Raw genomic sequence first — 20,655 nt, 5'->3', positions numbered from 1 at the left:
GCGAGTTTTAATAAACAAAACACATTTGTTTTTTCTCCCATCCGAGCCGCCGCACTGTCACCCCGCAAGCCTGCATGCATTGTCGGATCCCAGCTCCTGTTTTTAACCGAGGCCGCGGAGGAACGGGTTCCGATTCAAAGGAGAGAGACGCGCGGGCAACCGGGCTCCGCTGCAACAGACCACAGGTTGTGTTGTCTTTGTCCGAGCCGTCTGCGCGTGGTCGACCACGAGCCGCATTGTACCTGCTTTGAATTAGATGGTTTTGTTAAGCTGTCATTCATATTGGTCCGCAGTGTAGCCCGCGAGGAGCTTCTATCAGGTGAGTCCACGGACACCCGGAGATTTCCTGCATTGCGTATGTTGAGCTAGCCAGCTGTAGCTAACGAGCTAGCTGGTCAGAGCTGACGGACGCATCGGGCCGTTTGTGTCATTATTTAGGCGACTGACAGACGGTCATTAGTGTTGAGCCGTGCATAAAATGGCGCAACACACGTTGCAAATGTGCTTAAATTGAGGTTGTCTGATTGCATTGCGAGGATTGTTTGTGCAGACTGTCCTCTACCAGGAAGCAAGCTGCCTGACCTGTGTTTTCATAACGAATCCACCAAATCTTTGTTGATGTAAAACGGTTCACGCGTCATCTAATGTCAGCCTGACTACATGTCAGTCTCTGCACAGCGACCATAAGAGGACAGGCTACGCGATTAACGTTACAGCTCGTTATTTACTAGAGCAGGTGAGGTCTCTTCATATAACTTATTGTTTCCACCTTCTTACGTAATAGTTCTATTTTTAGCCACTTGTTTCAGCTTTGTTGTGATTGTTTTTAAGCTGTATTTCTGCTTGTCTGTTCCTGTAAATTGTTTCCTTTGGAATGTGCTTCAGTACATTTAGAGCAAAGTAAAAATATTTAAAAAAATGTGATTCTGATTAAAATAGATTGTCCGATGCTGTCTAGCCCCTGTCTGCAGATGTAATATAATAATAACAGATTAAATGTTCAGACGATTTAGAAAATAGTCACGGAATCATGTTATATAACATAGCCCACATTGATAATCTTATGTATATATATTACAATAATGAGATACTAAGTAAAAGTTATGAGGTCATAAATCCAATCTTATCATTTTGATTTGAACTTAGTATGTCATAATACTTGCTTCCTACCTTATCAACCTTTTTGTTTCCTTTTGGACTTTGTCGTTTTTTTAATCGATTAACTTGGTCAATAAAGTGTCAAAGTCAGCAGGTGCCTGAGCCCAGAGTTTTGTCTCTATAATGTCTTTCATGAATACGCACTTCACTAAACATTATCATATGATGAAAAGACAAACGCAAAGTATTTATAAATCTGCAACCAGCAAATCATTGGTAAATATTGATTGTCAGAATGAATGTCTGGTCAGTTCCAGCCTCAGTTTATTGTCATTCAGGTCGGGTTACGTCGGGTGAAAGCCTTGCAGCCTTGTATCGCTATTGTCAGGTGTGTAAAAAGCTGATGTAAAACCTGTCTGTGTCTAATACTGTTGCCTCCTTCTTCCTCAGACATGGTGAAGCTGACAAAGGCCAAGACGTTCCAGGCGTACCTGGACTCGTGCCACCGTCGCTACAGCTGTGTGCATTGTCGCGCCCATCTGGCAAACCATGACGATCTCATCTCCAAGGTTGGTATGCTGCCGCTCTGTTGTTGTAAATGATCCTTTCAGGTGGTGCATAGCACCACCGCCCAATGACTCTCACGTAGTTTACAAAGTAGCAGAGCTGGAAAAACTGGACTGACCTAATCCAAAGAGAAATATCACAAAGTTAGTAGACATTTTGGAATTTCATTAAAAAAAAGAAATCTATACCATAGCGTGTTGTTTGTGGACACATGAAGCATTTTTATCCTCTTATTTTATTGTTCATCCTTGTCTCTTAGTCTTTCCAAGGCAGTCAAGGCCGAGCCTACCTCTTCAACTCTGTGTGAGTATTTTGTTTTTAAATATTACTACACGTTAGCACAACGCATGTAGCTAAGGCTATTCATATATTCGATTTCAAATTGTATTTATCTCCATAATCACTGTAAAAAGTGACTTCACTTTTAGACTGTGCATTCTTTTAATGTTCCTTTCTATTTACTACTTTGTTGTCAAATCTTTTCAGATTAGTGTTGGCGTTAGATCAACTATTTGTGTGTTTTTATATAAACTAAAATAAGTTGGTGACTTTTGATCTTCTTTGTTTTCCCAGCGTATTATTTCAATAGTCAAGTCGTCCATGAAAACAAAGTCCCAGTGTCAGACATCTTTGCACAAACCACATTCCCAACAGATAATTAGATTTTCTCTCGAGTGAAGTTCACTTTAGTCACGCTACTTCTGGGTTAGTGGGTCAGAAATACACACTGACCCTAAAATGCCTTTTAAATAACTCGAGCACTGAATCTAACTTCAAGGTTCAAATCGAATAGATGCTGATCATCTGTTTTAGTGAAGCTCTGTTCTAAATGGTTTCATGGAAAGTCATCCTCCCCATGACTGTTTTATGAACCTTAGTCTTTTTTTTTTCCCTTTAAAAAAAAAAGCTATATAAGACAGCAGGTCCTTCACTGGTTTACAGGGTAATGAGAGTAGTTTAATTACTGTGGCTCAGAGAGGAGCTGCTGTTTGACAATCCTGCGTTTTGGTTTCAGAGTGAACGTCGGCTGTGGTCCTGCGGAGGAGAGGCTGCTGCTCACAGGACTTCACGCTGTCGCCGACATCTACTGTGAAAACTGTCACACCACACTGGGCTGGAAATATGTAAGCACGTCCGTGTGAATACAATGTTTGAACAAAGGGGTTAACGTGGCACCACAGATACCCGGTGCAGGTTTTGATTTACAGTTCAGCGTCAGATTTCACCCGTTGATGGCTCCTCAGTAACATTAGCAGGATGTAGCACAAGTCAACCGATCCGTGTCCTGCTTTACCTTTTATTCCCCAACTGTTTACTTTTGAGTGAAGGAGGCAAACAAAGGGTTTGCTAAATGTGTGTCACTGAAAAGCAGAATCAAACTGATCGTGATACTTCATTATCAACGACCTCCACTTGTAACAGAGACTTTTGGGGAAGAAACAAAGGCAGATCATGCTGACTAATCACATTTCTTGTGGTCCCCTCATGGTTCCTTTTGTAGCCTGGATGTGTAATCAGCGTTGTAGATACTACTGCGTAACCTTTTAACCCACTTCTTATCTACACTTTTAATTATGTTGCTGCAGACGACATCGTTTTTTTTATTTCCATGAGGAAGGTTATAAATAGGCAGCAGTTTTCAGAGTGAAGCACACATTCAACCTAATGTTTCATATTTTATCATATTGTAATATGTTACACGGTTTTGGCGGAAAAATATCTTTATCTTTCGGCCGAAGCTACAGATACAAAATCTACACAGTAATCGGTTCAAATGCATCTTTGAAAAAATGAATAAATAGTATCATCGTTGAAGTAAATGAGACATTCAGAGTGTCTGCATGTCCTTCAATGAGACTAGTCCTGGGCTTTACTTTAATCTACTTCTTGATAACCCTTCTGCAGGAACAAGCCTTTGAGCTGAGCCAGAAGTACAAGGAGGGGAAGTTTATCATCGAGCTGTCCCACATGATAAAGGACAACGGCTGGGACTGAGAAGGACATTTTCATCTTTCTTCATGACTTTGTTTTCGAAGGTTGCATCCCCCTTCGACTTAGAAAGGGTTCCAGTGTAGCTGCCTCATCCCGCGTACGAGCCATCGCCGTGTCACACTTTCACTTCGTGCGGCTTCGCAAAGAATAGCATGCGATGCCGTATCTTTTTCTGCTCTTCATGTTTCTTTCCAGCGACCACCACAGCAACACATTTGCTGATCTTGCTATCCAGATTGCTGGTTGTGCTGGGAACATGGACTGAATGAGTGCAGGGTTTGTGTGTGTGTGTGTGTGTGGGTGAGTGAGACAGGCTGGGAGACGTAGTCACACTGGCAGGAGTGCGTGTTGGATTTTAAAGCGTGTGTTTGAGTGATGAGCGCTAAACAGTCTCGCTGTGTGGGGACGAGGCCACTGCAAATAATCTGACCTTCTTACATATCGGCTGCAGTTATCTTTTTGAGTTTAAGGTGAACATTTAGACCAATCTGGCCCAAACTGAGTGCAGTGTATCGGCCTGTTTCACCCGTAGATCACTTCTGAGTGATGACAGGGTGTCGGGATGCTTACAGCAGTAAGAGTTTATTTTTTATTTTTTATCAGTGACGTTCATGTTTTTATGGTAAGATCTGAAACACTTGTTCATATTTAGCTAAAGGCAATCAGGATGTTGAATTAGTGACGTTAATTAAAGCCCACAAAAGTCTCCTGCGGGAATTCTTAAATCTGGTATGAGTGTCTTCTGCTTGTAGGTATACATTTTAGTGTGTGTGTGTGTGTGTGTGTGTGTCTGTGCGCGTTGAGATGTCTTTAGCTGGATGGTGTTGTGAAGCATTAGCCTGGGGTTCACATCTAGAGTTTCCGCTGCACAGTTGAGATATCTTCACTTTTACTCAATGCTGAGGAGATCTATCCTCCATGTGTTTGTGTGTGTAGCCTAACACGGAGCTGCCCTACGGATCCATTTACTCAATCGTGTTAGAGCAAAGTGTGGTTAGGATTATGTAGCATATTTATGGTGACTATGTTTTTTTAAATGTCTGCTTCTTTCATTAAATGTGTATTATTTTAACCTAATCTTTCATTAAAATACAGTGTGTCTGTAACCTGCGGTCAGTCTTCTTTTGCTTGTGATATCTTATTATGTCATCTTGCATCTGATTCCCACACACATACTTTAATTATTAAGATAATAAAAGTAATAAAGACAACATGCAAGCCTGATCTCCAACACTTGACAACTGATCATCTTTCTGCGTCAACTTAACTTCAATTTCAGTTTGTAATTTATCATTAAAAAGCATGTTTAAGCATGTATGAAGCTCTCATTTAGAGGGAGGGAGAAATTCGACAAGGATGCCAGCCAATAAATCGGCCAACAGATGGCGATGTGGATACTGTTAGAATAACAGTATACTGGTACTTAATAGTAAGTTATACCTCCATGTGTATATACTATATATCACTGCTGGGTCCATTCGGCTACCTGACAACACACAGGGTCTGATTCCAAAAGATTTTTTTTCTTTAAAAATCCACATAATTCATATAAAACACTACAAACTGTATAAGTGGTGTAGAGTAACGTATCACAACATCTAGCATTGAGTGTGCTTACAACACATATTGCAACATGTCAGTTTGTTTGATGCAACGTTTACATGATTCAACTTGTTTCAGGTTTTTAAAACTGGATGCAAAGCAAACAAAAGTAATTTTATGTACGCTACCAACAAAGTCACCACATATTCCCCTCTTACTGTAAGGAAGTGATTGTTGAACTCTGAGCAGGTCACATGATTGAGCTCTGACCAGAGCGAATAGCTTTTGTTTATGACATGCAGTGGAGAGGCTGCTGACAGTCATGTGTGTGCAGCACATTTTTTGTCTGTGTGAGATTTAAGTACACTGTCGAGACACAATTGAACTAAAGGCAGTGAGAAACTTTATACAAGTAGCACTAAGGGAGGTTGATTTAATTTGTTTCTTCTCTAATCCTCAATAATATGTTGTAGTGAGGCAGACGCTGCATGGTCCATGTTGACCAAGTGGTGAAGGTGTTTTTGACCCCAGTATACAGAATGTAAATTCTTGGGGGAACTTTAGAGTACTGTTCTGTTTTGGGGCTTTGGATTTACACCAGCAACCAGATTACTATAAAAAACTAAATGGAGGAGTTGGAGCTTAAGTGTCATTAAAACTTATATAAAGCATATACTACATATACTGCAATATATTTTCTTTTTACCAGAAGAAAATGTTTGGCGTATTGATCATAAAAGTACATTTAAATTTCCACCAGGCATGTGTTAATTCATCATAACTCGTATGTGAGTAAATAAGTCCTATTCATTTATTATGTTTGGTTGATGACCCCACCTGTGGACAGGGTGAGGATTTAGTGCCTTGCTCCAGGACACTTCAACCAGAGGTGGCTGTGGTGAAGATCAGACATTAGGTGCAGGACAGCACTTCTTGTCTCTAATGTTGAATTAAAATGACCTCTCCTTGTCAATGAAAAAAAACCTTTACAACATACACATGGCTTAAAGGAGGATGGCTATATGCTGGATATTATGGACACTGTGCCTCGATATTATTCTTGTTTATTTGTTGTGCCATGTTTTTAAATTATAGAGTAAAAACAGTGCTTATGGTTGATTTTACTCTCTACTTGAAAACCTATAATAAATACACCAGCATGTAGTAAACCAGCGTTTCAACTGCAGTCAGTACACTTGCAGCAGAACATACCATATTGTAGCCTACACACTGTACAAACCACTCATATTATACATTGTAGTATTACAAACTCGTGTGCGTGTAAAAACATTGCAATCACATGAAAATTATTTGTACAATATACTTTACGGTGCATTAAACAACAAGGGTTAGTTATTTCGACTCTTGTTTGTGTCGAGCACCCCCGTGTCCACACGAATGGATCGTTCCGAGATGGTTAGTCATGTGACTCTTTCCGTATCGCCATTTTCCTCTCATACACCGGTGCTCTTTGCTGGCAGCTACGTTGTCGCCCCCCTCCCCTCTCAGTGTTTTAACCTATCCAAAAGCTGACGGAGGGAAAAGGGAAACCTAATTAAAGAAAGAAGGAAGAAGATAGTCTGCCTTGTAGCTGTTGTCGCCCCGAGAAAAGTGCCGAGAATGTCTTCTGCGGAGAGCCCCGAGTACGCGCCTTTCTTCGCTGTGATGGGAGCCTCTGCGGCCATGGTCTTCAGCGGTAACTACACCAGCTCTTCCATCTGACATCTCGACCGTTACTGTCACAACGCTAACGGGCGAATAAGCTCAGACAGATGTTCAGCTATTCTCACGATATTAGAAACAACAAACATGGTGGTCTGTCTCACGAGATATGACGGCGATGGGTGTTAGCTGAGTCGGTCACGGCTCACACACCTGCCGGGGGGATGATGAGCAGAGGCGGGGGAAGGTTTCCACCGAGCTGACCACTGACGTTAGCTCGTCATGCTAACTAGCTAGCTACCTCCATCCATCAGCCTGGTTATATCATATCAAGCTGTGATGCTGCCTTTCTTGGTGACGCAGACTCTTCTTTGAGGTGGCAGCTCAGGTCGACGAGGCCGTATTTAATCTGTTATAATTAACTTATTTAAGGTCTATATCCTCATGATAATATACGATGAATAGGATTATTGTTGGAATTAGTCCCCGTTATGGTTTAATGTGTGGTGTTACAGGAGGGCCAGCATCTAAGGCCTAAAACATCAGTGAGGGGAAATTAAGGGAACATCCATCCTTCAACGTTTAGCATCCACTCAAGGCGAGGAGGCGGGGTACACCCAGGTTATCAGGGAGGGAATAATACATCGTGGTTTAAAAAATATTTTTGGAGAAATCAGGTGGTGAAATCAGGTGATGTCAATGCCTCCATACACCGGTCTCCATGATGTAGAACTCATTGATGGTTTGACATCAGGTGACACTTTGTGGAGTTTGACCATTGAATGACAGAGTTATAAGATATTAAATCTAGAGATGCACATATCCAACTTTTATCAATCAATACAATTATAATACATAAACTCTCTTTCATAATTTGCATGAAACTTGGATTCATTTTGATTACGGTAACATCAGGATTAAAACTGAGATGGTGGCCCGTCGTGCCTGAATGAATGGATCTAAAATACATTTTATGACAACGACCAAGAAACTGTGTTTAATTTGAATTGCTCACATTCGGCCGACACCCAATTGGTTCAGTGTGTCTGTCGTTCAATCCAAATTATTATTATTTTTAAGTAGGCGGTGACTGAGGGGAAAATGGAAAGCACAGTTATACTTCGATAGCACAACGCTGCCTTAGGGCTCTGTTTTAAGCTTCATCCTTCACACCCCGAGGCACACAGACACCTTCACAGCAGTGTTATTTGTGCTTTAGAGCTGTGAATCATGCATATATTACACCCTTCAGTAAAATCTCTGTGTGCTGCTAAAGTTTCAAGAAAGTTTGATTGTTCACAATAGAGTCAGTCCAGGATTTCTCGAGGCGGCTCCATCAAGCATCCACAGGCGACATCTGTGTGAGGCTGATGACCTGCTGGACATGTGATGTCCATTCATTATCTATGGCATGCACAGTGAGGAAGCAACCAGTACAGAAGTGGCACATGATGCATTTAAATGTGAGGGATCAGAAGTCATTTTGTACTTTTATGCAAATAAGTACATAAATATAAGTGGATAACAAAACTATTATTGAATCGTTCCCTCCCTGAATAATATAAAGAAAAGAGTAGCTTGGTACAGAGATGTTGAGCTTGTTGGAGAAACTCATGCGTTGCTTATTCACACAGTAATGCTAATAATTGCTTGTAGGGAGTCGATAAGCACAGAGCCCTCGAAAGTATCAACACACCCACATCAGCAAGTGAGAAGTGGTGGAGTGATTTATTTATTTATTTATTGGCTCCAGCTGGTCGTTATGATAAGCAGGTAACAGCCTGTTTTCAGAGTTCTTTCTGCTTGTTGTCATCTAAACCATGCATGATAAACAGTCATCGTGCACAGTGAAGTTATCCAGCTGACAAAGAACCGCGCAGAAAACTGGGCACTGCCTTTTCTATTGTGCTGGTCAACTATCTGTGGAGGACTGCTGTGTCTCATGTGTAGTAGATGAACCTCCACATGGGACACAACCCCACACAAGATGTGGTTTTACCCAGTGAGAGAAGAGTAAATGCAAGAAAAGTGACTAACTGGCTGACAAACAGCTGGCTGTGTGAGTTCAATCAACACCTCACTACAGCTGAACTTCAGTCTTCTAGACTCTATTTGTTTGCACAATTACAAGACGAAAATACAAGCGCTCATGGGAGGCAGCAAATACTAATACATTATACAAAGTCCTTCTATACTAGAAAACCGAAACTTCAAAAAGAGAACTTGGAATCAAAAACTAGAGAAAGAAAAGGCGGAGCTACTGTAGTGTTTCATATTAAACAACATACACTCTGTGACCAGTGATGTGCAGCGTGATTACATATGTGACGAGCAGATATCAGTGAGACGTGAGGTGACGGCAGAAAGGGACGCAAAGAGAAGTATAAAGTAGTCAAGTGGGTGAGGTTTAAGGGTTATCACGGCTCCAGAGTACAACGATTAATCCCTTTTTAAACGTGTTTGAGGTTTGTGAGGAAACTTTAAAAATAGGTGCACTAGTGTGATTTGGCAGTCCTCCTTTTTTAAAAATGAATTATATATAGTTGGTCAGTTATGTATGGCTGGGTGGGAGAAAACTGTCAGTCGAATATCTTCTGCTGGTTAATTTTGTCTGTTACCTGCACGTCAGGTCTGAAATCGATTCGTCTGGGTTTATTAATCTCACCCAGCCTTATCCGAATCCATATCTCGTCTGGTTTGAGTTGTTGTTGTCGGCAATCATTTAAGTGAAGAATAAACACTGAACTGAATTAACAGGAAGTCTCTCCTCCCTCACGCAGCGTTAGGAGCAGCGTATGGGACGGCGAAGAGCGGCACGGGCATCGCTGCCATGTCTGTGATGCGGCCAGAGCTCATCATGAAGTCCATCATCCCCGTGGTCATGGCTGGTATCATCGCCATCTACGGGCTGGTGGTGGCTGTGCTGATAGCCAACAACATCTCTGAGAGAGTCACCCTCTACAAGTAAGACGAACCTCTGATAACGTAGTCCATTACAACAGTTTGCCATTTTACATTTAAAGTGTGTATTATTGCTGATTGTTATTTTTGTAAACTGAGAAGCATTTGCTTAAGAGGGCTTTACAATCTGTACACATCCAACATTGACTATGTCTGGCTCTTAGTCGAGTTATGCTGCGAGTTAGTGAACAGCTAACTGCTCAGAACTTGTTTCTGAAACAGTTTTATAGAAAAGCTTTCTGTGATCATGAACTCCATTATTACTCTACAATTCTCTGGTTTATCATTGAAGTTTATGAACTACACTGCAGACCGAAGTCTCTCCTATCGGTGACAGAGTAACGACTGACTCACGTCTGGTGTATAAAATGTCTATAACCGCTGCATTTTTATATCTTATAATAATCTGGCCATGGGTCACATCTTTTGTTGAGGAGTTATTGCAACTTCAGCTGCTGCCTCAAGGTCCTGACACACCGTCGGCCAAAAAACAAATGTATGATTATAAGTTTCAGACGGTATTACCTTTTGCATTTTGTTTCTTTCCAACAGGAGCTTCCTGCATCTCGGTGCCGGTCTGAGTGTGGGCCTGAGCGGTCTGGCGGCCGGGTTCGCCATCGGCATCGTGGGCGACGCCGGAGTGCGAGGCACCGCCCAGCAGCCCCGGCTTTTCGTGGGCATGATCCTGATCCTGATCTTCGCTGAGGTGCTGGGGCTTTATGGCCTCATCGTGGCTCTCATCCTATCTACAAAATAAATGTCCGCATCAAACACCATCTCATTCATTCCACATCGAAGCAGCAAGAACAAATAGGAGATTTTCACCGTACTTCCATTACACCCAGTGGGTCTGACAGGATGGGATGGCAACAGAAACATGTCCTCCGTAGATGTGATCATATTGTTTAAAGCCATGCAGTTGTGTCAGGTCTCGTGAGTATTGAACGGGCATGACGATGTATTGGTTGTTGTGGGATGATGTGTGGACAGTCTGCTTGATTTGTTGTCTGATCTTAACCTGTACAGTGAACCAGAGTCCCTCCACTTCTGTAAATGTAGTAACCAGTCTGTGCTGTGAGTGTGAGTATCAACGTTTATCCCTCTGCTCATTCCCCTCCTTTTGATCTTTGTTTTCTGTTGGTGATTTCGATCGTCCTTCTCTGTTTGGAGACTGCTGAAGAATCATGCACACTAGTATTTTATGTTTCCATGTTCTTTTCGGGGACCTTTGTTGAATCACAGTGGTGAGGAGCTGTCTATACATATATATTTCTTTTTTTTTCACTATTTATGGAAAGTTATGACGATTTTGACTTAATGAAACTGTCTAAATGGAATACTGTTTATTGAATACCCTATATACATAAAATATATAAATTATCTGTGTATAGTTAGATTCATTGCACTGTGGGTAATTGTTCTAAGTGCTTGGAATTCCTCTGGATGTAGTGTGATTATTAATGGAGGATGTCCACATGTTGACAGTGTGCGTGCGTGTGTGTGTGTCTGTGAATGACCTGAGTGCATAATGTGTGTGTGTGCGCAAGTCTTTATGTTTAATATGACATTCTCCAACACTAGTCTCGTTTACCTGTAGTGCTGCTGTCTTGATTTTTTTTGTTTGTTTGTTTTGTTTAAGGTGAGGGCTCACTGTTCAGCCATGCCTGTCAGATTTCCAAATAAAACTCAACCTCCTCCAGAACATCAGCGTCAAGCCTTTTTTTCTGATATTAATTGAATGACTTAACTTGCAGCGTCGATGGCTTTTCAGAGTCACAAGCACCTGTCAGCATTTAATTGAAAAAGGGAAATTTTGAAATAAATGGTTAATTAAATTGATAGATGGCTAGATGAAAAGTGAAAGGTTCACAAAAAGGTATTTCAACTAATCCTGAAGTGGACATGAATGTCTCCTAAAACAGGCACATGCATAATTCATTGTTTGTGGTGAATGTACTTTTTTTCATTCCTATTTGCAGACAACTCTTGTGAGAGCTTCCTCAGTCTTATTGGTGCCCTGAATACATTTGCCAGCTCCTTTTCATTGAATATATATATAATATGCACATTTAACAAACAACAAAACGAGGAATGTGGATTTTGTCCCCATCACTCGCATAAAAGGGATCTTTTAATAGGTCTGAACAGGAGGCATTATTACAGCCATGTCAATAGAGGTGACTGACTTGTTTTTAGGCAGAATTGGGAAAAATTGTGAGGCTATCCTTTAAGGACATTTGATTTTTGTAACACTTCTGTAACATTTTTAATTTAGGTTGAGTATTATAGTTTGTGGTATTGCTATTTACTGAAATGAATTGTAAAATTCTGAATACTTCTTCCTCCACTTAATATATACAACACTGAAAGAGGGCAATACTTCACAATACTTATACTACTGGTACATTGTTTGCAGTATTTTGTATCGTGTTGTGCTTTTACTTTTAGTTAAATAACCTCTAAACGTCTCCACTGACTAACACTACTCGTTCCTCTCTAGGCTTATACAACAGGAGTTTTTTCTGTGCACTAATAAACTTCCTGTTGGAGACAGTGGGGTCCTGCAGAGAGCCCGTCTCACTGTTATTGTTTACGGTCAGACTGATGTAAAGTAGGTCATGGTAAACGGGAAGCTTTTCCGCTGTCGTGTGTTAGCTCTCTAGTAATAAGTGGCTTCGAGGAACAACGTCTCTGTGGTGAACAATGCAGGTAACGTTAACGGTTTTTCTCTCGCGCTGATAGCAGCACGCAGCTAACGAAAGCTAACTAGCTAGTTTACGCTAACACGCAGCTAACGAACGCTAACCAGCTAGTTTACGCTAGGTGTGAATCTGTATCACCAGCCCGGTCACTTCTCTTAATACATGGCTAATAAACCGTGTAGTAACCAACATCTGCCGGTGTACTAAGCTATACTTTCAACCGGCTGTCTGAGTTGAATTGATACGTATCTGACCTTGTTACAGCCTGCTAACATTGTCAATGCATCCGCGGTTCAACGGGGCTAAATTCTGTGTGGCTAGCGTTAGCTGCTACCGCTAGGTGGCTAACTGACGCTAGTTAGGAAGAACAACAGCTCACGTCAAAAGACCATAATAGTTTTGCTGATGATGACAATTCTCTGCGGTCAAGCAGAAGACTGCTACCAGCTAATTAGCGTTAAATGAAGTAGTTAGGATGATGTAATCAGTTAACCGTTAATGTGCCCCACTAACTCACTGGGCTTTATTGCATTTGATAACATTTAACGTTAAACTGATTCGGTTTATAAAGCTGCAACGTCAGCACATGTTGGTGTTGAGATAAGACATCAGGATAGCAGCATCAATAAAGAACTAAATTATATAAATTATGCAATGCACAAAGCTACAAGCATTAATTGCCAGAGGGACTTCAGTGTCTGTGCCTCTCAAGATTATCACATGTTGTCAATTTATTTCTCAGCATCTGGACTGATGCTCTTCCTCCAGCATCTGGACTGAACCTGAGCTGACTAGGTGGGCTCTTCTACTGGTGAGACACTGTTGCTGCCATGTCCAGGCACAGCAGGAACAGTCGTGCATGGAGATATGTTTGGGGTGGGATACGAAGGGATGCTGACGCCCGGGCACTTGAAGAATGGAGCCATGACCGCTTAGAGGTAAGCATACAAGGGCTGCTGTTTCCCCCATTGGACCTGAAGCTCTGAACAGATTTCGAAGCATCAGTGGACACAGGAGTTTTTGTTTGTGTCATATGATGCCACTTGTTTCACCCCAGGCAGGAGACAGGATGTGTCATCATCACCATGAGAAGACAACAAAAAGTCACCTCAGCTATCACTGTCAGACTTAAAGCCTCTAATGTGCCTTTGGCCACTGTAAACGGTGTGTGTTTGGTTGGAGATTAGGTTTAAGGAAAGCATTATAGTATCTGCATTTCACGATTACATTTTAGAGATGTTGATAAAACTTAGAGGTACATTTTCCAATGTAGTGCCCAATTTTGTCTTTGTAGCAGCCCAACATCTAAACCAGTGTTGTGCTGTTACATAAGCAATGCTGCTGGCGTTTGAATGAGTTCTTTCTCTCTGCATTGCTGATCCCCAGTGCAGTGATTCAGATTCTGAGGCAGACTTTTCGGCAGTGATGGTCCCTCCAGTCCCCAGTGCAGTGCCCGTCACCGGAGAGTCCTACTGTGGCTGCGACTCCCAGGCTGAGACCAACTACAACCCTCGTCTGCGAGGCTTTCACCAAGTTAAAGACTGCCACTGTGGCGAGGACGACCAAGGTACAAGACAGCTCCTGCATATCAATGGCCAAAAAAATATTTAATTTCATGTCTCTTTGGCCATGAATGACCGAATGCCTTCTGATGTTTCAGAGTTTGACTGGATTTGGGACGGCAACAGCCAATCGACGGCAACATTACTGAGCTGCGACAATCAAAAAGTGAACTTCCACTCTGAATACAGCTGTGGCACAGCAGCAATCCGTGGCTCCAAAGAGCTGGCTGAAGGCCAGCACTTCTGGGAGATCAAGATGACGTCTCCAGTGTATGGAACAGACATGGTAAACCTCTACGCCTTCACTGACCTGCTGTTAGCATGCAACGCTTCCTAAAGAGATCCAAACATAAATTCTTGTTTGTATCTGTGCAGATGGTCGGCATCGGCACTTTCGATGTCAACCTAGACAAATACAGACACTCGTTCTGCAGCCTGTTGGGAAAAGATGCGGACAGCTGGGGTCTTTCTTACACTGGTAAGACCAACACAACGTGCTGTGATGCAGCAGTAACATGTCACAGTGGGGTTTGTATGAGTTTAACGTCAGTGGTTGTCCTCCTTTTGTCAGGATTGTTGCATCATAAAGGAGACAAAATGAACTTCTCCTCCCGGTTTGGACAGGGATCCATCATCGGGATCCATCTGGACACGTGGCATGGCACACTCACTTTCTTCAAAAACCGCAAGTGTATAGGTTAGTATCAACATACACACACACACCATAACTGATAAATACTTACTTACTTATGTAGTATTGTAACAAGATATTACACATGAACATGAAACGTTTTGTCACCATTCTCGATGTAGGTGTTGCTACCACGGAGCTCCAAAATAAGAAGTTTTATCCGATGGCGTGCTCCACTGCAGCGAAGAGCAGCATGAAGGTGATCCGATCGTGCTCTGCGCCCACCTCCCTGCTGTACCTTTGCTGCGCTCGCCTTCGCCAGCTGATGCCAGACTGTATAGACACCCTGGACGTGTTGCCGCTGCCGCCGGGCCTTCGCCAGTTGCTCCACAACAAACTGGGTTGGGTGCTCAGTCTCAATAGTGGCACCACAGAGGAAACCCCAGATGGGCCCGAGCGACCCTCAGGCTCGCCTGCCCCCCCCTTGGCTGGACCGTCCTCCTGTGAGAGTGACTCGGAGGGTTGCACATCTGACCCCGAAGCCTGTCAGAGGAAGAGATGCCGCTGGACGTGACTGCCCAGCTCGACTCAAACCATCACTGGCAGACGTTAATGTCCTGAGGCTTCTGATCTAGAGTTTCCTACCTGCATCAAGCGTTCCTCAACATCAATATTGTCCAGTGGCGAAGAAAATAAACCAGGATCGGAGCGGTACGTAAGTGGAAAACTGTGACTGCAGTATTTCTGCCGACATGCTTTACTGTGATCTTGTCTTCAGATATCTTCATGCTCGTCATACATTCAGTATCCAAACCAGCTTCAGTAATAAGTACAGATGTGCGGTGTTATTGTGTTAGTTGCCATCATTTGTTGCCATTCATGTATGGCGAGTAGCGAAATGATGCAGGAACGGACTGAACAGTGTAACACTGAGGTCAAGTTTGGACAGATGTTGATGGTCATCATAGTACATTTGCAAAAAGCGGGTAGAAAAAATGAGACTGTATATTTTAGGGATGCACTGATACTGATATTGGGCCGATATTGGATCTATTCAATTATATGAATCAATTATGTTTATAGACTATACTTTATATACTGCAATTTGAATTCCTGTTAAAGTTGTTGCTGCATTTAAATGGTTTAAAAAAGGTTTACTCATGAATTGTAATTCTGATAACTTTGAAGATTTTTACCAAGTTGCTGGTGTAGGATTTAATATTTTAATAATATACACCAATTCAGTAAAATGATATCTATTTATTTATTTATTTGTTACATTTTGTTTTACAATGTTTCCTTACACACAAAAGAATGATCCCAGTCATTTCCACACACTGAGGCATACAGCTTATTAATTAAACACAAGTATTGTATCGGTGCTCTGTATCGTTACTTTGTATCGGTACTCTGTATCGGTGCCCTGTATCGGTGCTCTGTATTGTTACTTTGTATCGGTACTCTGTATCGGTGCTGTGTATCGTTACTTTGTATCGGTACTCTGTATCGGTGCTCTGTATCGGTGCTCTGTATCGGTGCTCTGTATCGTTACTTTGTATCGGTACTCTGTATCGGTACTTTGTATCGGTGCTCTGTATCGTTACTTTGTATCGGTACTCTGTATCGGTGCTCTGTATTGTTACTTTGTATCGGTACTCTGTATCGGTGCTCTGTATTGTTACTTTGTATCGGTACTCTGTATCGGTGCTCTGTATCGTTACTTTGTATCGGTACTCTGTATCGGTGCTCTGTATCATTACTTTGTATCGGTACTCTGTATCGGTGCTCTGAATTGTTACTTTGTATCGGTACTCTGTATCGGTGCTCTGTATTGTTACTCTGTATCGGTGCTCTGTATTGTTACTCTGTATCGGTGCTCTGTATCGTTACTTTGTATCGGTACTCTGTATCGGTGCTCTGTATCATTACTTTGTATCGGTACTCTGTATCGGTGCTCTGAATTGTTACTTTGTATCGGTACTCTGTATCGGTGCTCTGTATTGTTACTCTGTATCGGTGCTCTGTATTGTTACTCTGTATCGGTGCTCTGTATTGTTACTCTGTATCGGTGCTCTGTATCGTTACTTTGTATCGGTACTCTGTATATACCCGTTACCCAAAGCCCAGGTATCGGTACCCGTATTGGGACTGAAACATTGGTGCATCCCTTTTATATATTGTCTGTGTTTTCAACCTGTATGCAAATAATGTATATTGTTCTCACCTTAATGCCATGATGCATTGTCAAAGTAATATGTTACATGTTTTACTGGCATCTGCAATTTTCTGTTGGGTTGCCAAAGTGAGACACTGAGTCTGTGTCTTAGAGTGAAAGAGAGATTTGAAGAGACACCCCATAGGTCAGAGAGTATTCTTTATTTGTTACCCAGAGGTTACAGCTCTAAGGCAAAAAACGTTTTAAGACTGATCAAAAAACTTGTTACAAGGAGTTGAAGTGAGCCTGAATGTAGTTTGCATCTTTTAGTGCTCCAAAAATGAAAATATTCCAGCCGTCATCTCCAAACAACTAATACACTTTTTGAAAGTCTCCTGTTGAAACCGTATGCCACTGGTTTGTAGAAGGGCTTCCTCTTTCCTAAAAGATGTCTGCAGTGTGTCCTTGTTATTTAGTGTAGCTCTTTTAAATCGGATCATGAGACTAGGATGACACTCTGAAGAGACTGTAAAGTAACTTTTAATCGCTGGTATATCTTATTGTTTTTTAGAATTTAAAAAAAAAGTTTCTATGATTGACAAAATATGAAATTATGAGCAGTTTTAGTGTTTTTTTTTTTTAACTGATCTGTTCATGCAAGTGTGTTGTTTTGGTTTTCCCATAGCATTGTCCCATCACTTCCTGTACCAACTCCTCTTGACTGTAGTTAATCGTACTTTATTCTAAATGATTTTAGTATCAAACACTCGCATCCTTTGTTGGACTAATAGCTGGCTCTAGAAAGTTGCTTATTTTATAAGAATTAGGTTCCAACTCGAGCATTACTGGATCATGAATGACCGAGGAGGGGAACATTACCTCTGGGTCAGGTGTGTAAAACTATAACGATAGAAGTATAAAGATGGTGTTTGACCCAGGCGATGAAGCTATACAGTCTGCCAACTGCTGCCTCAGTCACCTGTCTCCGATCATGTTCGCTCCTCAAGGGTCTTGGTTCAAGTAGACGTGCACAACGATTTCTGGTACTATGCAATAAAAGCAGAAGGAATGTGTGTTTTAAGATGTTAAGATGGACACACACAACATTAGTGGTGAAGGTACCAGAGGACCGTGATCATTAGTCATGAGTAGTGGGACATGACTCACATGTCCAGTTGTGTAATGATTGATCAGAATTATCCCTAAAGATCTAGTAATATAAGAGATTAGTTGTAGTCCAGCAGATGTATTTGTGTCTTCTTTCACTGCATTTGTCTTCACTTTGATGCATCCAAGCACTTTTTCTTACTGTTGTACTGTAAATAGGTAAAATTCTAAGTGTTTCTTCTATACCGTGTCATATTAATAATTCTATATGTGAAGGCCTTTACTCACCTTTTTCTGTATAACTTATCAGCATGATTTTCAGCTGAAAATAAATGAATGCTAAATATGCAAAAAATACTGGATGTGTTTATTTATTAGCAAGAAATCTGGCACCTAGGACATTTCAAGATGTTTCAGTTTAGAAGTCTTTTTTTGTCTTTTCATTTTACATAAATATAAGGTGTGCCTGATATCACTGGAGTGGGTGGATTCAAAGGTATGAACTGGGGCAAAAGTAACACTTCAATAAAGAGAAAAACGTTATGGAATTTGACCATTTTGCTCTATGAATAGAACATTTCCTAAAGTGAAATAAGTAACAAAATTCAAGACAACTTCTATCGTGGTCAAAATAAAACAAAACGAGAAAACGGTTCAGTTTCAGATTAACGTGGAAATGCCCAGAAAGTTCTTTAAACAGTTACAAACACTCTAAACACACTTCCCTTAACAAGTCCCCCAAAATCCCACCTGTAGTCCATATACATTTTAAATATTTGAAGAAAAAAGATCTAAATCTGTACAACGGTAAAGACCACCAGTAAAAAGATGACTGAATACTGATTAGGTATAATATGTATTTATATAGAATGTGTGTAGAAAATCTTTATTAATGCCCTTCTGGTCGTATGAATTAACACTTATTATATTATTCCATCATTCCTCCCGTGAAATGATGAATGTGCTAACTGAGAGGTCTTCTACTTGATTTGACTAATGCGGAACTGAAATGTGCAGTGACAGTTTACAGGGGAACTTTCCGCTGTCGGACCAAATAAGCGGAAGTTGTGTGCGTTGCTTGCGGAGGTCAAGTTGCGCTGGTGCTTCTCGTCGGGGACGTTCAGGTACTTTTAACGGCTGATATCTGAGTTTAAAGAGCTGCTCCGTTCAGACGTAAATAACTCACTTTACCCTCCTGCAGGACGAACGTTAGCCGGTGTTTATCCGGGAGTACTGTGGAGTAACGCGAGCTGCTGCACGTCAGGCAGTCATGGTGAAGAAAAGGCGACTTCGTCTCATCGCAGAAATGGCTCGGAAGATCCGGGCGTACCGAGAGCTGAAGTCCCGGCCGCGGGAGTCCCAGAAATACGCCCTGGACTACGAGACGATGAAGCGGCCTCACACGGGGAAGATGCTGCCCGTGCTGGCCTGGCAGGATGTCCGCAGGGAGAGTCGCCTCTTCTCCCTGCTGGCGGGCATGAGGATGTTCGGAATGGGCCGCCTCTTCACCCGCAAGTCCTGGCTGGAGGAGCACACCGAGCCCAGCTACTGGCAGATCACTAAGGTCAAGGTGGACTACACCGCTGAGGTGAGAAAGGGCCACATCCAAGATTCTGGTCTGCATGTTGTCATCCCAAGTGTATAAGTGAGCGCAGTTTAGTTTGTCATGAGGTCTGTTAGGATACACGTGTAACACCTGATTCCTGTGTTTTCTAGAACATGGATCATGGCAAAGCATGGGGGATCCTCACCCTCAAAGGTAAGATTGTACCCCGTTTATTTGATTTAAATGAAACTGTAACCGTTGAGGACACTGATGTGATGTCACCCTTTGATGTTACACTCAAACAACTTGTTGCATTTTTGTGCTTTGCAGGAAAACAGGAGAGCGAGGTCAAGGAGCTGGACAAAGTGATGTACCACGACTGGCGCCTGGTTCCCAAATGCATGGAGCAGCAGATGAAGGACTTTGAGCCGCTCCCTGAGCCGCCCGTGCGCTACGTCCCTTACCCTCCCCTGCTCCGCGCCATGCTGCTGGCCCAGCACAAGAAGGCAGTGGGCAGCGTAGTGGCCGAGGAGCCGGTCTTGCCTCTAAAGAGGGACGTCCTGCTCAACAAAGACTATTTCCGCAGGCAGGAGCAAGAGACGGAGGGGACAGCGGTGTGATGCTCGTGGTTCTGAAGATGAAAGTCTTGGGACGTTTTGGACCAAATCAGTGTCGATGGTATAGTTGTAACTACTTCTGTGCGAGTACACTGGAATCACCTCAATGTCCCGATATGTCCTGGACTCAAATGACTTCTCTGAAGCAGGCCTCTCCAAGTGTGATATGTATCTGTACAATGTGGTAAATATTAAATTTAAGATAAAATATTGCTGCTATCATTGTTTTTTTTGGTGATTTCTGCCTGCGTTATAGACTACCTCACAGAGCACTTCACTAAGGTGATTCCATCACATTAAACATTACTGGGTGCCTCATACTTTGACACCTTGAAATCACTTTTTTTTATACTATCAGAGAAAGAAGTAGCAGAAGACTCCACCATTGACCATGCAGGCTGAAGTTTTTTGCTTGATTAGATGCTGCTTTTATGTCATATTGGTTGTATCATCACAATTTGAGAAGAAATCTAATCTGCCAGAATAACTGAATATTATATTACACTAACATGT

General features: G+C 42.0%; 4 protein-coding genes across 7 annotated transcripts; all 4 read left to right on the top strand.

The window, feature by feature from the left end:
* The first annotated feature begins 188 nt into the window (after positions 1–188).
* On the top strand, positions 189–4,757 carry ypel3 (yippee-like 3). Of its 2 annotated transcripts, none has more exons than XM_079281818.1 (5): positions 189–319; positions 1,549–1,667; positions 1,925–1,968; positions 2,681–2,789; positions 3,571–4,757. In XM_079281818.1, the coding sequence occupies exons 2-5, from the start codon at positions 1,551–1,553 to the stop codon at positions 3,658–3,660; spliced, it is 360 nt and encodes a 119-aa protein (XP_079137944.1). In that variant the 5' UTR covers positions 189–319; positions 1,549–1,550; the 3' UTR covers positions 3,661–4,757. The 2 variants fall into 2 exon arrangements, with proteins under 2 accessions (XP_079137944.1, XP_079137945.1); XM_079281819.1 differs by lacking the exon at positions 189–319 and adding an exon at positions 533–736.
* Positions 4,758–6,662: 1,905 nt separating this feature from the next.
* atp6v0ca (ATPase H+ transporting V0 subunit ca) lies at positions 6,663–11,524 on the top strand. Its single transcript, XM_079282371.1, has 3 exons — positions 6,663–6,895; positions 9,642–9,825; positions 10,375–11,524. Exons 1-3 carry the CDS (start codon positions 6,820–6,822, stop codon positions 10,577–10,579), a joined length of 465 nt encoding a protein of 154 aa, XP_079138497.1. The 5' UTR covers positions 6,663–6,819; the 3' UTR covers positions 10,580–11,524.
* An 872-nt stretch (positions 11,525–12,396) lies between these two features.
* Positions 12,397–16,283, top strand: spsb3a (splA/ryanodine receptor domain and SOCS box containing 3a). Of its 3 annotated transcripts, none has more exons than XM_079282553.1 (7): positions 12,397–12,531; positions 13,267–13,462; positions 13,911–14,091; positions 14,185–14,372; positions 14,462–14,564; positions 14,676–14,783; positions 14,900–16,283. In XM_079282553.1, the coding sequence occupies exons 2-7, from the start codon at positions 13,355–13,357 to the stop codon at positions 15,289–15,291; spliced, it is 1,080 nt and encodes a 359-aa protein (XP_079138679.1). In that variant the 5' UTR covers positions 12,397–12,531; positions 13,267–13,354; the 3' UTR covers positions 15,292–16,283. The 3 variants fall into 3 exon arrangements, with proteins under 3 accessions (XP_079138679.1, XP_079138678.1, XP_079138680.1); XM_079282552.1 differs by having other exon boundaries at positions 14,658–14,783; XM_079282554.1 differs by lacking the exons at positions 12,397–12,531; positions 13,267–13,462 and adding an exon at positions 13,622–13,688 and having other exon boundaries at positions 14,658–14,783.
* A 2,747-nt stretch (positions 16,284–19,030) lies between these two features.
* On the top strand, positions 19,031–20,346 carry mrps34 (mitochondrial ribosomal protein S34). The gene is made up of 4 exons (XM_079281477.1): positions 19,031–19,103; positions 19,181–19,567; positions 19,696–19,738; positions 19,856–20,346. The coding sequence occupies exons 2-4, from the start codon at positions 19,250–19,252 to the stop codon at positions 20,143–20,145; spliced, it is 651 nt and encodes a 216-aa protein (XP_079137603.1). The 5' UTR covers positions 19,031–19,103; positions 19,181–19,249; the 3' UTR covers positions 20,146–20,346.
* Positions 20,347–20,655: the final 309 nt, after the last annotated feature.

This window comes from Melanostigma gelatinosum (assembly GCF_949748355.1).
Source record: "Melanostigma gelatinosum genome assembly, chromosome: 13".
Lineage (NCBI taxonomy): Eukaryota > Metazoa > Chordata > Actinopteri > Perciformes > Zoarcidae > Melanostigma > Melanostigma gelatinosum.
This window is presented reverse-complemented; position numbering and strand designations above follow the sequence as displayed.